Raw genomic sequence first — 15932 nt, 5'->3', positions numbered from 1 at the left:
TGTCTATTAAGACTTTATCGCTAGACATGTAGGGAGAAAACCACTACAAATTCTCTAGAAAATTTTGTTTCTGGACTAAACAAGTCTCTGCTTGCTGCTCAGAGCAAATATTTCTGGTGAAGTGCAAGATATTCATATTTTAGTTATGTTCTTGTTAATATATAATGAAGAAGTATCTTCGTAAGACGTTTTGTCAGCTTAAAATTTAAGGCCTTCAAACAGTAGGCTGTACAAAAAGTGGGATTCAATCCCGCTTTCCAGGGCCATCATGAAAGAAAGGTTGAGATGGATAGGGCACGCTCTGCGGATGGAGGGTAATATGTTGCTAAAGATTGTCCTTTTCGGCCAACTGCTAATGGCTAAATAGAAAGCAGATCGTCCTCGGTTGGGGGAGGAGGATGTCGTAAGGAAATATGTCAGGGAAATGGAAACTTTCTGGGAGGGTGTAAAGAGGAGGCTTTGGATAGTTTGGGATGGAGGAGGAGTGTTCGTTGGTGTGTTGGCCTTTGGTGGCTTGGTACTGCTCTTAGTTTTTATTAGGCCTAGTATTAGTAGTAGTGCAAGACCAGGGCATTTTATTTTTGATAATGCATGCCTTCTCTTATATGGTTTAACAAATTATTCATTGTTATACCCAGTGTCATTTGCGCATAGTCGGAATTCTTGTTAAACGTCCTACTATTTTAAGTACTATATTTTACGTTCTCCAAACCCGAGCTGATTCTTCAAAAAAAAAGAAATTAAAAAAGAGTAAAATCCCAAAAGAGAAGAAAATTCTACAGATATTGACTACTGCTGGTTGTGCCAGAAGTGAACACCTCGCTCGGTATCAATTGATCAGTGATTTTCAATTGATTTGAACCCATGCCCCACCTAGGGATTTCTTAAGTGCTTGTAATGTATAAAAATATCTGTTCAATATTTTGCGTCTCAAAACTTAAACTCTCAAAAGTGGACCTGGTGCACAAATCAACCTGGAACTTGTTCCTAAAAACTCTCTTTGTCTGCAACTCGTCTTAACCTTAAAAATACTAATTTTTTTTAACGGGTTTGCTTGGATTCTGCTTCTTTTAAAGGTTTTATGTTTTTTATTAAACACTCAAACCTTAAAATTAAAATGTGTTGGAGCTATAGGGTTAAAGACTTTTTTGGATCTGATTTTGAATATAGGTTCATTCCTCAAGATTTCATGTAAAATTTTCCATGTTTCAGAGCAGCCACTCATCCTGGAGAGGAACAAATTAGAGAAGCTTGACAGAATCTTTTCAAATTTCATTTGGATCACCCGAAGTCACATTTACTTGTACCCAGGAATATAATAGAACAAGTTGTCGTATTTCGACAAATATGGGTAGAAAATTGGAGTTTTTTTTCCCTTTAGCGAACATATAGCCCTTGCACCGTGGTGTTGGGGGGGGGGGGTATTTTCACCCAGTCCCATTTATGTAAGGAGAATAAGTTTCCAAATGCTTGTCACCAGGACATCTACCAGAAGATGGTGTTTGATTTTTGCTAAGTTTGCCAAGAAGTGTCTCCTAGTGTCCTAGTTGTGGCTTTTAGTGATCTTTAATCAATCTGAAAGGTGGTGACTGGGAATTAAAAGGTACTTAAATTCTATTTATTAGGGTAGTCTGTGTACTAAAGGGGCCGTTGCTTTCACAGCCATGCTTAGTCAGAAATTTGTGTTTGTCTAAGATGTCTTAACAACCATGCCTTTTCATTGCGTAATATCAATTCAAATTGTACGAAGATGAGGAAAGGGGAGAGGGCAGACATTTAACATAAAGAAAAACTGCTAGGAGGGTATATTAGGCCCCACCTTATGTGGTCTGGAACCAACATCAGGCTCATAGTTTCGCCTGTTTAGGACCTTTCGGGATGGTATGGCTTGTGAATTTTTTGTTATATTTCTTTTCATAACCGTAAGGACAAGTGCGCAAGTAGAATTCGAGGCAAGAAATTCATATGTACAATTGCGTGCTTCGATAGCAGGAGTTGTAATTTGTAGCGTTTGTTGGTGGGCCGATAGCCAACCCACGTTGCGGTGTTGGCCGATAGTGGTTGTTGAATATTTTGAATATGTATGAAGAATAGAAGAAAACGCGTAACGCGTGCTTCGATAGCGGTTGTTGAATATAAAGCATTTGTTGACCGATAACGATTGTTGAACATGTTAAGTATGTATGAAGAATACAAGAAAACGAGTAACGCGTACTTCGATAGCGGTTATTGAATATGAAGCGTTTGTTGGTTGGCTGATAGCCAACCAACGTTGCGTTGTTGGCTGATAGCGATTGTTGAATATGTATGAAGAATACAAGAAAACAAGTAACGCGTGATTCGATAGCAGCTGTTGAATATGAATCATTGTTTGGTTGGCTGATAGCCAACCAACGTTGCGTTGTTGGCCGATAACGGTTGTTGAATATGTTGAATATGTATGAAGAATACAGGAAAACGAGTAACGCGTACTTCAATAGCATTTGTTCAATATAAATCATTTGTTGGCTGACAGTGGTTGTTGAACATGTTGAGTATGTATGAAGAATACAAGAAAACGAGTAACGCATACTTCGATAGCGGTTGTTGAATATGAAGCGCTTTTTGGTTGGCTGATAGCCAACCAATGTTGCGCTGTTGGCCGATAGCGATTGTTGAATATGTTGAATAAGTATGAAGAATACAAGAAAACAAGTAACGCGTGCTTCGATAGCAGTTGTTGAATATGAATCATTGTTTGGTTGGCTGATAGCCAGCCAACGTTTCGTTGTTGGCCGATAGCGGTTATTGAATATGTTGAATATGTATGAAGAATACAGGAAAATGAGTAACGCGTGCTTCAATAGCGGTTGTTGAATATGAAGCGTTTGATGGTTGGCCGATAGCGGTTTTTGAATATGTATGAAGAATAGAAGAAAACGCGTAACGGGTTCTACGATAGCGGTTGTTGAATATAAAGCATTTGTTGACCGATAACGGTTGTTGAACATGTTGAGTATGTATGAAGAATACAAGAAAACGAGTAACGCATACTTCGATAGCGGTTGTTGAATATGAAGCGTTTGTTGGTTGGCTGATGGCCAACCAATGTTGCGTTGTTGGCCGATAGCGATTGTTGAATATGTTGAATATGTATGAAGAATACAAGAAAACAAGTAACGCGTGCTTCGATAGCAGTTGTTGAATATGAATCATTGTTTGGTTGGCTGATAGCCAGCCAACGTTGTGTTGTTGGCCGATATTGGTTGTTGAATATGTATGAAGAATACAGGAAAACGAGTAACGCGTACTTCACTAGCGTTTGTTGAATATAAAGCATTTGTTGGCCGACAGCGGTTGTTGAACATGTTGAGTATGTATGAAGAATACAAGAAAACGAGTAATGCGTACTTCGATAGCGGTTGTTGAATATGAAGTGTTTGTTGGTTGGCTGATGGCCAACCAATGTTGCGTTGTTGGCCGATAGCGATTGTTGAATATGTTGAATATGTATGAAGAATACAAGAAAACAAGTAACGCGTGCTTCGATAGCAGTTGTTGAATATGAATCATTGTTTGGTTGGCTGATAGTCAACCAAAGTTGTGTTGTTGGCCGATAGCGGTTGTTGAATATGTTGAATATGTATGAAGAATACAGGAAAACGAGTAACGCGTACTTCAATAGCGTTTGTTGAATATAAAGCATTTGTTGGCCGACAGCGGTTGTTGAATATGTTGAATATGTATGAAGAATACAAGAAAACGAGTAGCGCGTACTTCGATAGCGGCTGTTGAATATGAAGCGCTTTTTGGTTGGCTGATAGCCAACCAACGTTTCGTTGTTGGTCGATAGCGGTTGTTGAATATATTGAGTATATATGAAGAATACAAGAAAACGAGTACCGCGTACTTCGATAGCGGTTGTTGAATATGAAGCGCTTGTTGGTTGGCTGATAGCCAACCAACGTTTCGTTGTTGGCCGATAGCGGTTGTTGAATATGTTGAATATGTATGAAGAATACAGGAAAACGAGTAACGCGTGCTTCAATAGCGGTTGTTGAATATGAAGCGTTTGATGGTTGGCCGATAGCGGTTGTTGAATATGTATGAAGAATAGAAGAAAACGCGTAACGCGTGCTTCGATAGCGGTTGTTGAATATAAAGCATTTGTTGACCGATAGCGGTTGTTGAACATGTTGAGTATGTATGAAGAATACAAGAAAACGAGTAACGCATACTTCGATAGCGGTTGTTGAATATGAAGCGTTTGTTGGTTGGCTGATAGCCAACCAACGTTGCGTTGTTGGCCGATAGCGGTTGTTGAATATGTTGAATATGTATGAAGAATACAAGAAAACGAGTAACGCGTGCTTCGATAGCGGTTGTTGAATATGAATCATTGTTTGGTTGGCTGATAGCCAACCAACGTTGCGTTGTTGGCCGATAGCGGTTGTTGAATATGTTGAATATGTATGAAGAATACAGGAAAACGAGTAACGCGTGCTTCAATAGCGTTTGTTGAATATAAAGCATTTGTTCGCCGATAGCGGTTGTTGAACATGTTGAGTATGTATGAAGAATACAAGAAAACGAGTAACGCGTGCTTCGATAGCGGTTGTTGAATATGAAGCGTTTGTTGGTTGGCTGATAGCCAACCAACGTTGCGTTGTTGGCCGATAGCGGTTGTTGAATATGTTGAATATGTATGAAGAATACAAGAAAACGAGTAACGCGTGCTTCGATAGCGGTTGTTGAATATGAATCATTGTTTGGTTGGCTGATAGCCAACCAACGTTGCGTTGTTGGCCGATAGCGGTTGTTGAATATGTATGAAGAATACAGGAAAACGAGTAACGCGTACTTCAATAGCGTTTGTTGAATATAAAGCATTTGTTGGCCGACAGCGGTTGTTGAACATGTTGAGTATGTATGAAGAATACAAGAAAACGAGTACCGCGTACTTCGATAGCGGTTGTTGAATATGAAGCGCTTGTTGGTTGGCTGATAGCCAACCAACATTTCGTTGTTGGCCGATAGCGGTTGTTGAATATGTATGAAGAATACAAGAAAACGAGTAACGCGTGCTTCGATAGTGGTTGTTGAATATGAAGCGTTGTTTTGTTGGCTGATAGCCAATCTTTTTCCCTTCTATTGAGTTTTTGAATACAACATGATTTTTTTCTCCAAATGCTTAGTTATTCTTTAATTACAAGTAGACAATTATGCTTTATATCAAAACTTATTAATATTAATTTGAAGTCTGCTTACTTTAGTGTCATAATTTGTCTCGTCGCAAGATTATCCTATGCTAGTCTATTTCTTGCTATTCACTTCTCCATTTCGAATTCTCTACTTCTGTTCTTTTATAGATACTGCAAAAGTTGCATTAAACAATGTAATTGTTTCTGCCTCTTCTAAGCTTGGGACTCGACTTCAACCTCCAAAGTATATACATCATAAACAGGATGGAGCCAAGAAAGTAGTGGCAGAGGTACAGCTGTCTTGGCCAGAATCTTTAAGGTAAAATTTTCCTAAAACAACTGTTGCAGAAAGGTGTGGGGGGGGGATTAGCATGTGGTGGCTAATTATTTTGCAAATTTGGAAAAATTTCTAGTTCCCTTTTATGCGACAAAATCACTTGGAGGGCTTCCAGTGACTTTCAAAAATTTTCTCCGCCCCCTCCTAGTCCAACATGACTTCAGATTAGAGTTTGATCCAGCCACTCATTTAAAATAGTTGAAAAGTTTTCTCGGGAACAACGTGATCCACCAAGATGGTGGTGCAAGGATGCCAGATTTTGTGAACAGTCTATTTTAAAGCAAAGGCTTTGTTGAAGTATTTGAGTAGAAAGTTGGAAATGCTACATCTTATAGAAACCATAGGCATAGATTTTTAGTTCGAGTGGTCTGTGGCCCTGAAGGGCTTCCACTTTGTGAAGGCATTTTGGCACTCTTTGAAGTGAAAAAATAGCATGCAACCTACGTAAAACGGTTTTGGTATTTACTCCAACTAAAATTTAATGCTCTTAAAGTATTAAGGCTTTAAAATCTAGAATGAGAGGCCTGAATGAAAAAAGTCGACCCGTATACTCAACATTTTGAATATTGGTTGTTAGCAAATGGAAGAGTCTCTTGTCAAATTTTCAAAAACTGTGTATAGTTACTCCTCTTGCTGAACAGTTAGGATCCATGGAGAGGGGAAATGTTCGGTGAAAATGTGGAGGGACAAGATGTATAGGTTGGCAGTATGGAAATTACATTATAACTTGCATCTTTAGCTTTGTGTATTTTCAAATACTAACACAAATTGTCAAAATATTAGATATTTGAAATGAGCTCTTGATTAAATGAGTTACTGCTAACTAATGGCTGTTATTTGATTCTTTTTTTTTTTGCCAACATGATTTGATGGCCCGTTTTTTTTTATTCAGTATTTAAAATTATTATTAAAAATTCACCGTTATAGTCATTTTGTGGTTTTTATGGCACTTGGTATTAACCAAGGGGCCCGTTAATTCGGAAAAAATAGAGGAATTGAAGTATTTTTAACTTACGAACGGTTGATCAGATCTTAATGAAATTTGATGTTTGGAAGGATATTGTGTCTCAGAGCTGTTATTTTAAGTACCGACAGGATCTGGTGACATCGGGGGGAGTTTGGGGTGGGGGAACCTAAAATGATGGAAAACGCTTAGATTGGAGGGATCGGGATTAAACTTGGTGGGAAAAATAAGCAGAAATCTTAGATACATGATTTACATAATTCGAACGGATCCGCTCTATTCGGGGGGGGGGGGGGTTAATTCTGAAAAATTAGAAAAAATGACGTATTTTTAACTTACGAAGGAGTGATCGGATCTTCATGAAACTTCATATTTAGAAGGACCTCGTAACTCAGATCTCTTATCTTAAATCTTAACCAGATCCAGCGTAATTGGGGGGGGGGGCAGGTGGGAGGAACCGGAAATCTTAGAAAATACTTAAAGCGGTGAGATCAGGATGAAACTGGGTGGGAAGAATAAAAACCTGTCTAAGGTACGTGACTGACATAACCGGACCGGATCTGCTCTCTTTGGGGTAGTTGGGGGGGGGGGGGTTAATTTTGAAAAACTAAAAAAAATCAGGTATTTTTAACTTACGAATGGGTGATCGGATCTCAATGAAATTTGATATTTAGAAGGATATCGTGTCTCAAAGCTCTTATTCTAAGTCCCGACCGGATCTGGTGACATTGGGGGAAGTTTGGGATGGGGGAGCCTAAAATGATGGAAAACGCTTAGAGTGGAGGGATCGGGATGAAACTTGGTGGGAAAAATAAAGTCCTAGATACATGATTGACATAACCAGAACGGATCCGCTCTCTTTGGGGTAGTGGGGGGGGGGTTAATTCTGAAAAATTAGAAAAACTGAGGTATTTTAACTTACGAACGGGTGATCGGATCTCAATGAAATTTGATATTTAGAAGGATATTGTGTCTCAGAGCTCTTGTTTCGAATCCCGACCGGATCTGGTGACATTGTGGGGGGAGTTGGGAGGGGGAAACCTAAAACTTGGAAAACACTTAGAGTGGAGGGATCGGGATGAAACTTGGTGGGAAAAATAAGCACAAGTCCTAGATACATGATTGACATAATCGGAACGGATCTGGTCTCTTTGGGGTAGTTGGGGGGGGGGGGGTTAATTATGAAAAATTAGAAAAAAATGAGGTTTTTTAACTTACGAACGGGTGATCGGATCTCAATGAAATTTGATATTTAGAAGGATATCGTGTCTCAAAGCTCTTATTTTAAGCCCCGACCGGATCTGGTGACATTGGGGGAAGTTTGGGGTGGGGGAACCTGAAATGATGGAAAACGCTTAGATTGGGGGGATCGGGATGAAACTAGGTGGGAAAAATAAGCAGAAGTCTTAGATACGTGATTTACATAATTGGAACGGATCCGCTATATTTGGGGGGGGGGGTTAATTCTGAAAAATTAGAAAAAATGACGTATTTTCAACTCACGATCGGATCTCAATGAAATTTCATATTTAGAAGGACCTCGTAACTCAGATCTCTTACTTTAAATCTCAACCGGATCCAGCGTAATTGGGGGGAAGCAGTTGGGGGGTACCGGAAATCTTTGAAAATACTTAAAGCGGTGAGATCAGGATGAAACTGGAAGGGAATAATAAAAACCTGTCTAAGATACGTGACTGACATAACCGGACCGGATCTGCTCCCTTTGGTGGAGTTGGGGGGGGGGGTAATTTTGGAAATTGAGGTATTTCTAACTTACGAAAGGGTGACCAGATCTTACTGAAATTTGATATTTAGAAGGATCTTGTGCTTTAAAGCTTTAATTCGAAATTCCGACCAGATCCGGTGACATTGGGGAGATTGGAGGGGAAAACCGGAATTCTTGGAAAACGTGAAAATTGGGGTATTTTTATCTTACGAATAGATGATCGGATCTTAATTAAATTTGATATTTAGAAGGAATTCATGTCTCAGAGCTCTTATTTCAAATCACGACCAGATCTCTTTACAGGGGGAGTTGGAGGGGGAAATCTTAGAAAACACTTTGAGTGGAGGAATCGGGATGAAGCTTGTTGGATAGATTGAGCAAATGTCCTTGATACGTGATTGACGGAACCGTACTGGATTCGCTCCCTTTGGGGAGTTGGGGGGAGTGGTTTAGTGATTTGGCGAGTTTGGTGCTTCTGGACGTGCTAGGACGATGAAAATTGGTAGACGTGTCAGGGAGCTGCACGAATTGACTTGATAAAGTTGTTTTCCTAGATTCGACCATCTGGGTGGCTACAGGGAGAGGAAAAATTAGAAAAAATTAGGTATACATAACATACGAGTGGGTGATCGGATCTTAATTAATTTTGATATTTAGAAGGACTTCGTGACTCAGAGCTCTTATTTTAAATCCTGACCGGCATTAAGCCTCTTGTTTTCCTTGTAAATCAATCTATTGATTCATAGAATTTTGTTAGAGCTCATACCATGTGATCTCTTGGCTCATAGCTCTTCATGCCTCGTTACAAGTGCCATATGAGCTCTTAGCTCGTGTTATTAATATGTGCTACTTTTAGAAGTCGTTTATTGATGTTTTTTTTTTAAATTGTCTAATCCATGGAGGGGAATGGGCGGAGGACTTTCAATGGTGAGAAACATTTGACATTTTGGTTTAAATGATGTATTTTTATAAGTTTTTTTCTATTCTTTTTATAATCTTTCAGATACGCAGGACTTTCGTTCGGGGAGGGGGGATATTTTTTCGAGAAAGAGGTTTTTTTACAAAAAAAACACATAAAAAATTCGTTTATGCAGATATTGTCAGGATTTTACGAGGCGGAGGAACATTTCGGGGGTGGGGGTTCAAGCCCCTGAAGCCCATCCTCCGTGGATTAAGTCTTCTGTTGTATGCTGTACAAATTTTTTGTTTCACCTGATTCCATATAACCCAACACTCATCTTCAGCACCATCACTCAGAAATATGATTGGACAGATTAGAGCTTTTGGAATGTAAACTTTTTGCGAGTGCAAATACTACCACTCTGGATTAACTTTAGCATTGTGGGGACATTTATGATAGACGCATCTACAGTTATGCATAAGACGAAATATCGAAAAAAAACTTTTCCATTATACAACAAGTGAAATTCAAGTTCAAGTTTTTATGGCACTTGGTATTAACCAAGTGACATATAGCAATCGCAAATTCTGTCGGTCTGTCGGTCCCGGTTTTGCTACTTTGGGCACTTCCAGGTAAGCTAGGACGATTAAATTTGGCAGGCGTATCAGGGACCTGACCAGATTAGATTGGATATAGTCGTTTTCCCGATTTGACAATCTGGGGAGGGGAGTAGGGGGGGCCGTTAATTCGGAAAAATAGAAAAATAGAAGTATTTTTAACTTACGAACGGTTGATCAGATCTTAATGAAATTTGATGTTTGGAAGGATATCGTGTCTCAGAGCTCTTATTTTAAATCCCGACCGGATCTGGTGATATTGGGGGGGGGGGGGGAGTTGGGAGGGTGAAACCTAAAATCTTGGAAAACACTTAGAATGGAGGGATCGGGATGATGGGAAAAATAAGCACAAGTCCTAGATACAGGATTTACATAACCGGAACGGGTCCGTTTTCTTTGGGGTAGTTGGGAGGGGGAAACCTAAAACTTGGAAAACACTTAGAGTGGAGGCATCAGGATGAAACTTAGTGGGAAAAATAAGCACAAGTCCTAGATACATGACTGAAATAACCGGTATGGATCCGCTCTCTTTGGGGTAGTTGGGGGGGGGGGGTTAATTATGAAAAATTAGAAAAAATCAGGTATTTTTAACTTACGAATGGGTGATCGGATCTCAATGAAATTTGATATTTAGAAGGATTTCGTGTCTCAGAGTTCTTATTTTAAATTCCGAACAGATCTGGTGACATTGGGGGGGGGAGTTGGGAGGGGGAACCTAAAACTTGGAAAACACTTAGAGTGGAGGGATCGGGATGAAACTTGATTGAAAAAATAAACACAAGTCCTAGATACATGACTGACATAACCGGCACGGATCCGCTCTCTTTTGGATAGTTGGGGGGGGGGGTGTTAATTCTGAAAAATTAGAAAAAATGAGGTATTTTTAAATTACGAACGGCTGATCGGATCTCAATGAAATTTGATATTTAGTCGGATATCGTGTCTTAGAGCTCTTTTTTTAAATCCCTACCGGATCCGGTGACATTGGGGGGGGAGTTGGGAGGGGGCAACCTAAAACTTGGAAAACACTTAGAGTGAGGGGACCGGGATGAAACTTGTTGGGAAAAATAAGCACAAGCCCTAGGTACATGATTGACATAACCGGAACGGATCCGCTCTCTTTGGGGTAGTTGGGGGGGGGGGGGTTAATTCTGAAAAATTAGAAAAAATGAGGTATTTTTAACTTACGAACGGGTGATCGAATCTCAATGAAATTTGATATTTAGAAGGATATCGTGTCTCAGAGCTCTTATTTTAAATCCCGACCGGATCTGGTGATATTGGGGGGGGGGAGGGAGTTGGGAGGGGGAAACCTAAAATCTTGGAAAACACTTAGAATTGAGGGATCGGGATGATGGGAAAAATAAGCACAAGTCCTAGATACAGAATTTACATAACTGGAACGGGTCCGTTTTCTTTGGGGTAGTTGGGGGAGGGCGGTTAATTCTGAAAAATAAAAAAAAATGAGGCATTTTAAACTTACGAACGGGTGATCGGATCTCAATGAAATTTGATATTTAAAAGGATATCGTGTCTCAGAGCTGTAATTTTAAATCTCGACCGGATCTGGTGACATTGGGGGGGGGGAGTTGGGAGGGGGAAACCTAAAACTTGGAAAACACTTAGAATGGAGGGATCGGGATGGAACTTGGTGGGAAAAATAAGCACAAGTCCTAGATACATGATTGACATAACCGGAACGGATCCGCTCTCTTTGGGGTAGCTGGGGGGGGGGGTTGATTCTCAAAAATTAGAAAAAATGAGGTATTTTAAACTTACGAACGGGTGATAGGATCTCAATGAAATTTGATATTTAGAAGGATATTTTGTCTCAAAGCTCTTATTTTAAGTCCCGACCGGATGTGGTGACATCAGTGGGAGTTTGGGATGGGGGAACCTAAAATGATGGAAAACGCTTAGATTGGTGGGATCGGGATTAAACTTGGTGGGAAAAATAAGCAGAAGTCTTAGATACGTGATTTACATAATTGGAACGGATCCGCTCTATTGGGGAGGGGGGTTAATTCTGAAAAATTAAAAAAATGACGTATTTTTGACTTAAGAAGGAGTGATCGGATCTTCATGAAACTTCATATTTAGAAGGACCTCGTAACTCAGATCTCTTATTTTAAGTCTCAACCGGATCCAGCGTAATTGGGGGGGGGGGCACTTGGGGGGAACCGGAAATCTTAGAAAACACTTAAAGCGGTGAGATCAGGATGAAACTGGATGGGAAGAATAAAAACCTGTCTAAGATACGTGACTGACATAACCGGACCGGATCTGCTCTCTTTGGGGTAGTCGGGGGGGGGGGGGTTAATTGTGAAAAAACATCAGGTATTTTTAACCTACGAACGGGTGATCGGATCTCAATGAAATTTGATATTTAGAAGGAAATCGTGTCTCAAAGCTCTATTCTAAGTCCCGACCGGATCTGGTGACATTGGGGGAATTTTGGGATAGGGGAACCTAAAATGATGGAAAACGCTTAGATTGGAGGGATTGGGATTAAACTTTGTGGGAAAAATAAGCAGAAGTCTTAGATACGTGATTTACATAATTGAAACGGATCCGCTCTATTGGGGGGGGGGGCTAATTCTGAAAAATTAGAAAAAATGACCTATTTTTAACTTACGAAGGAGTGATAGGATCTTCATGAAACTCCATATTTAGAAGGAACTCGTAACTCGGATCTCTTATTTTATATCTCAATTGGATCCAGCGTGATTGGGGGGGGGGGAAGTTGGGGGAACCGTAAATCTTAGAAAATACTTAAAGCGGTGAGATCAGGATGAAACTGGATGGGAAGAATAAAAACCTGTCTTAGATACGTGACTGACATAACCGGACCGGATCTACTCTCTTTGGGGTAGTTGGGGGGGGGGGGGGTTTAATTCTGAAAAACTAAAAAAGAGGTATTTTTAGCTTACGAACGGGTGATGGGATCTCAATGGAATTTGATATTTAGAAGGATATCGTGTCCCAGAGCTTTTATTTTAAATCCCGACCAGATTTGGTGACATTGGGGAGAGTTGAGAGGGGGATACCTAAAACTTGGAAAACACTTAGAGTGGAGGGATCGGGATGAAACTTGGTGGGAAAAATAAAGTCCTAGATACATGATTGACATAACCGGAACGGATCCGCTCTCTTTTGGGTAGTTGGGGGGGGGGGGTTAATTCTAAAAATTTGAAAAACTGAGGTATTTTTAACTTACGAACAGGTGATCGGATCTCAATGAAATTTGATATTTAAAAGGATATCGTGTCTCAGAGCTCTAATTTTAAATCCCGACCGGATCTGGTGACATTGGGGGGAGTAGTGAGGGGGAAACCTAAAACTTGGAAAATACTTATAGTGTAGGGATCGCGATGAAACTTGGTGGGAAAAATAAGCACAAGTCGTAGATACATGATTGACATAATCGGAACGGATCCGCTCTCTTTGGGGTAGTTGGGGGGGTTAATTATGAAAAATTAGGAAAACATGAGGTTTTTAAACTTACGAACGGGTGATCGGATCTCAATGAAATTTGATGTTTAGAAGGATACTCAACCGGATCCAAAATCTCAACTGGATCCATTATAATTGGGTGGAGGGGCAGTTGGGGGGTACCGGAAATCTTTGAAAATACTTAAAGCGGTGAGATCAGGGTGAAACTGGATGGGAAGAATAAAAACCTGTCTAAGAGACGTGACTGACATAACCGGACCGGATCTGCTCTCTTTGGTGGAGTTGGGGGGGGGGGGGGTAATTTTGAAAATTGAGGTATTTGTAACTTACGAAAGAGTGACCAGATCTTGCTGAAATTTGATATTTAGAAGGATCTTGTGGTTTAAAGCTCTAATTCGAAATTCCGACCAGATCCTGTGACCTTGGGGGGATTGGAGGGGGAAACCGGAATTCTTGGAAAACGTGATAATTGGGGTATTTTTATCTTACGAATAGGTGATCGGATCTTAATGAAATTTGATATTTAGAAGTAAATCATGTCTCAGAGCTCTTATTTCAAATCCCGACCAGATCTTTTGACAGTGGGGGGAGTTGGAGGGGAAAATCTAGGAAAACACTTTGAGTGGAGGAATCGGGATGAAGCTTGTTGGATAGATTAAGCAAATGTCCTTGATACGTGATTGACGGAACCATACTGGATTCGCTCCCTTTGGGGGAGTTGGGGGGAGGGGTTCAGTGATTTGGCGAGTTTGGTGCTTCTGGACGTGCTAGGACGATGAAAATTGGTAGTCGTGTCAAGGAGCTGTAATAATTGACTTGGTAAAGTCGTTTTCCCATATTTGACCATCTACGGGGGTAATGGGAGAGGAAAAATTAGAAAAAATTAGTTATTTATAACATACTAGTGGGTAATCGGATCTTAATGAATTTTGATATTTAGAAAGACATCGTGACTCAGAGCTCTTATTTTAAATCCTGACCGGCATTAAGCCTCTTATTTTCCTTTTAAATCAATCTATTGATTCATAGAATTTTGCTAGAGCTCATACCATATGATCTCTTGGCTCTTAGCTCTTCTTGCCTCTTCACAAGTGCCATATGAGCTCTTAGCTCTTGTTATTTCATTATTCACAAATACGCGCGAAAGTCCACATATCTACTTACCTATAACAACAAATCCAATCTCTCTTACTCATTAATACACAACTCTCCCCCTTTCATTCCTCCCAACCCACCTTACCCCCTGCCCACCCTTACCTCCTTAACCCACCCTTACCTTCCTAGTCCACTCTTACCTCCCTAGCCCCACCTTTACTTCCCGAACCCACCCTTCCTCCGCTAATCACCCTACCACCCATAGTGAAGAGTGTAATGCCGTGAGGAAGTTTTCAGTGAATTGAAGAAAAGGCAAGATAAACGTTAAAAACTACTCCTCAAATGGCTTTATTTTGTTGAATTAACTTGTCTATCTGTCCTATCTGAACTTTGCTTTAAGTCTTGATGTTAAAACTGTTTTGTTGGTTTTAGTTACCTGGTTTTTACAGCAAGTTTAATTTTTACTTTATTTTACTCATTTTTATTGCTTCTGAAATATTCAGTGAGTTTCTTCTACAGTTCACCGTCTTTAAAATTTCCCATCTGGATTATGCTATTTATTGTTTGTTTGTAAGGATCATAAGATATATGCAGGAGCTAAAATACGGAAAGCATTTTTAAGCTTGTCATTATAATCTTCTTCCTCAAAGGCTTCAGTGCAAATCCTCGGAGTGCAAAATTTAGATTGTTCATTGTTTATTTGGCGCAAAGGAATTAGCATTCAGGGACTTCAATGACTGGGAAAGAACCCGTACTAAAATTCGTTTATGTCAAAGGATCTACAGAGTCCTCACTTGGTTTCGCTCTGTAGCTGAGAGAAAAACTCTCTATAACTATAATATGTAATATCTATAATATCTATAATATTTATAATGTCAAATATTTATAATATCTATAATATCTATCAAAATGAACAGTTTTTAGTTTCCAATAGGTGTTGAAGCTTAACACTGCGGTGTTATAGTGGGTTCTGGAGTTCATAGTATCCGGGGTATGTACCTTTCCTCCGTTTCTTTTCTTTTTCGGTGCTCACGACTTTGGTTAAATATAAATAAGACTAGTAAAAATTTATTCTAATATAGATATTGAAAATCCGATTAATTATTAAAGATATTGTAAATTGTTTTTTACATTTCACATTTCGTATTCCTGTGAAATATTAATTGTATGTTTATCTTTTGAGATTCTGTGGTGTGGATGCGCAAAGGAAGGAGGCAGAGCTTAAAGCTGCCGAAGAAGCTGTCAACTACCTAAAGAAAATGGGCATAGTTGGAGAAGACAGCAAGCTAATTCCCAGCGCCATTGGTAAACCAGAGCCATCTATTAAAACTCATGGTGGCAATGAAGTTTTAAAAAAATATGGTAACCCTATTTCAGCTATTGATGGTATTTACAATCAAGTGCGTGCTGGCCTCAAAGATCCTTATGTAGCACCTGTATTTGAGTTTACCAAGGATGAAGGTTTGCCTCATTTCAAATGTACCTTGAAACTGAAATGGCCAGAAGAGGTTGAATTTTCAGAAACAGCGCCGAGCAAAATGGAGTCGAAGACATATGTTTGTAAAATGGCCGTTGATTGGCTTATTTTGAAGAAAGCTGTTCATCAAAAAGGATTTCCTTTTTTATGTTCGAAAGTAAGTTGACTCTTAAAAAACAACA

The 15932-nt window shown here is 39.7% G+C and overlaps 1 protein-coding gene across 4 annotated transcripts in view; it reads left to right on the top strand.

Moving 5' to 3' along the window:
* The window catches only part of LOC136034081 (ATP-dependent RNA helicase DHX30-like), a 204513-nt gene that overhangs the window by 15902 nt on the left and 172679 nt on the right, over positions 1-15932 (top strand). For all 4 annotated transcript variants that reach the window (XM_065715201.1, XM_065715199.1, XM_065715200.1 and 1 more), the window contains exons 2-3: positions 5349-5499; positions 15457-15907. In XM_065715201.1, the coding sequence (XP_065571273.1) occupies positions 5349-5499; positions 15457-15907 (602 nt within the window). The remainder of the gene's footprint in view (positions 1-5348; positions 5500-15456; positions 15908-15932) is intronic.

The sequence above is a fragment of the Artemia franciscana genome, chromosome 12, assembly GCF_032884065.1.
Source record: "Artemia franciscana chromosome 12, ASM3288406v1, whole genome shotgun sequence".
Taxonomy (NCBI): domain Eukaryota; kingdom Metazoa; phylum Arthropoda; class Branchiopoda; order Anostraca; family Artemiidae; genus Artemia; species Artemia franciscana.
This window is presented reverse-complemented; position numbering and strand designations above follow the sequence as displayed.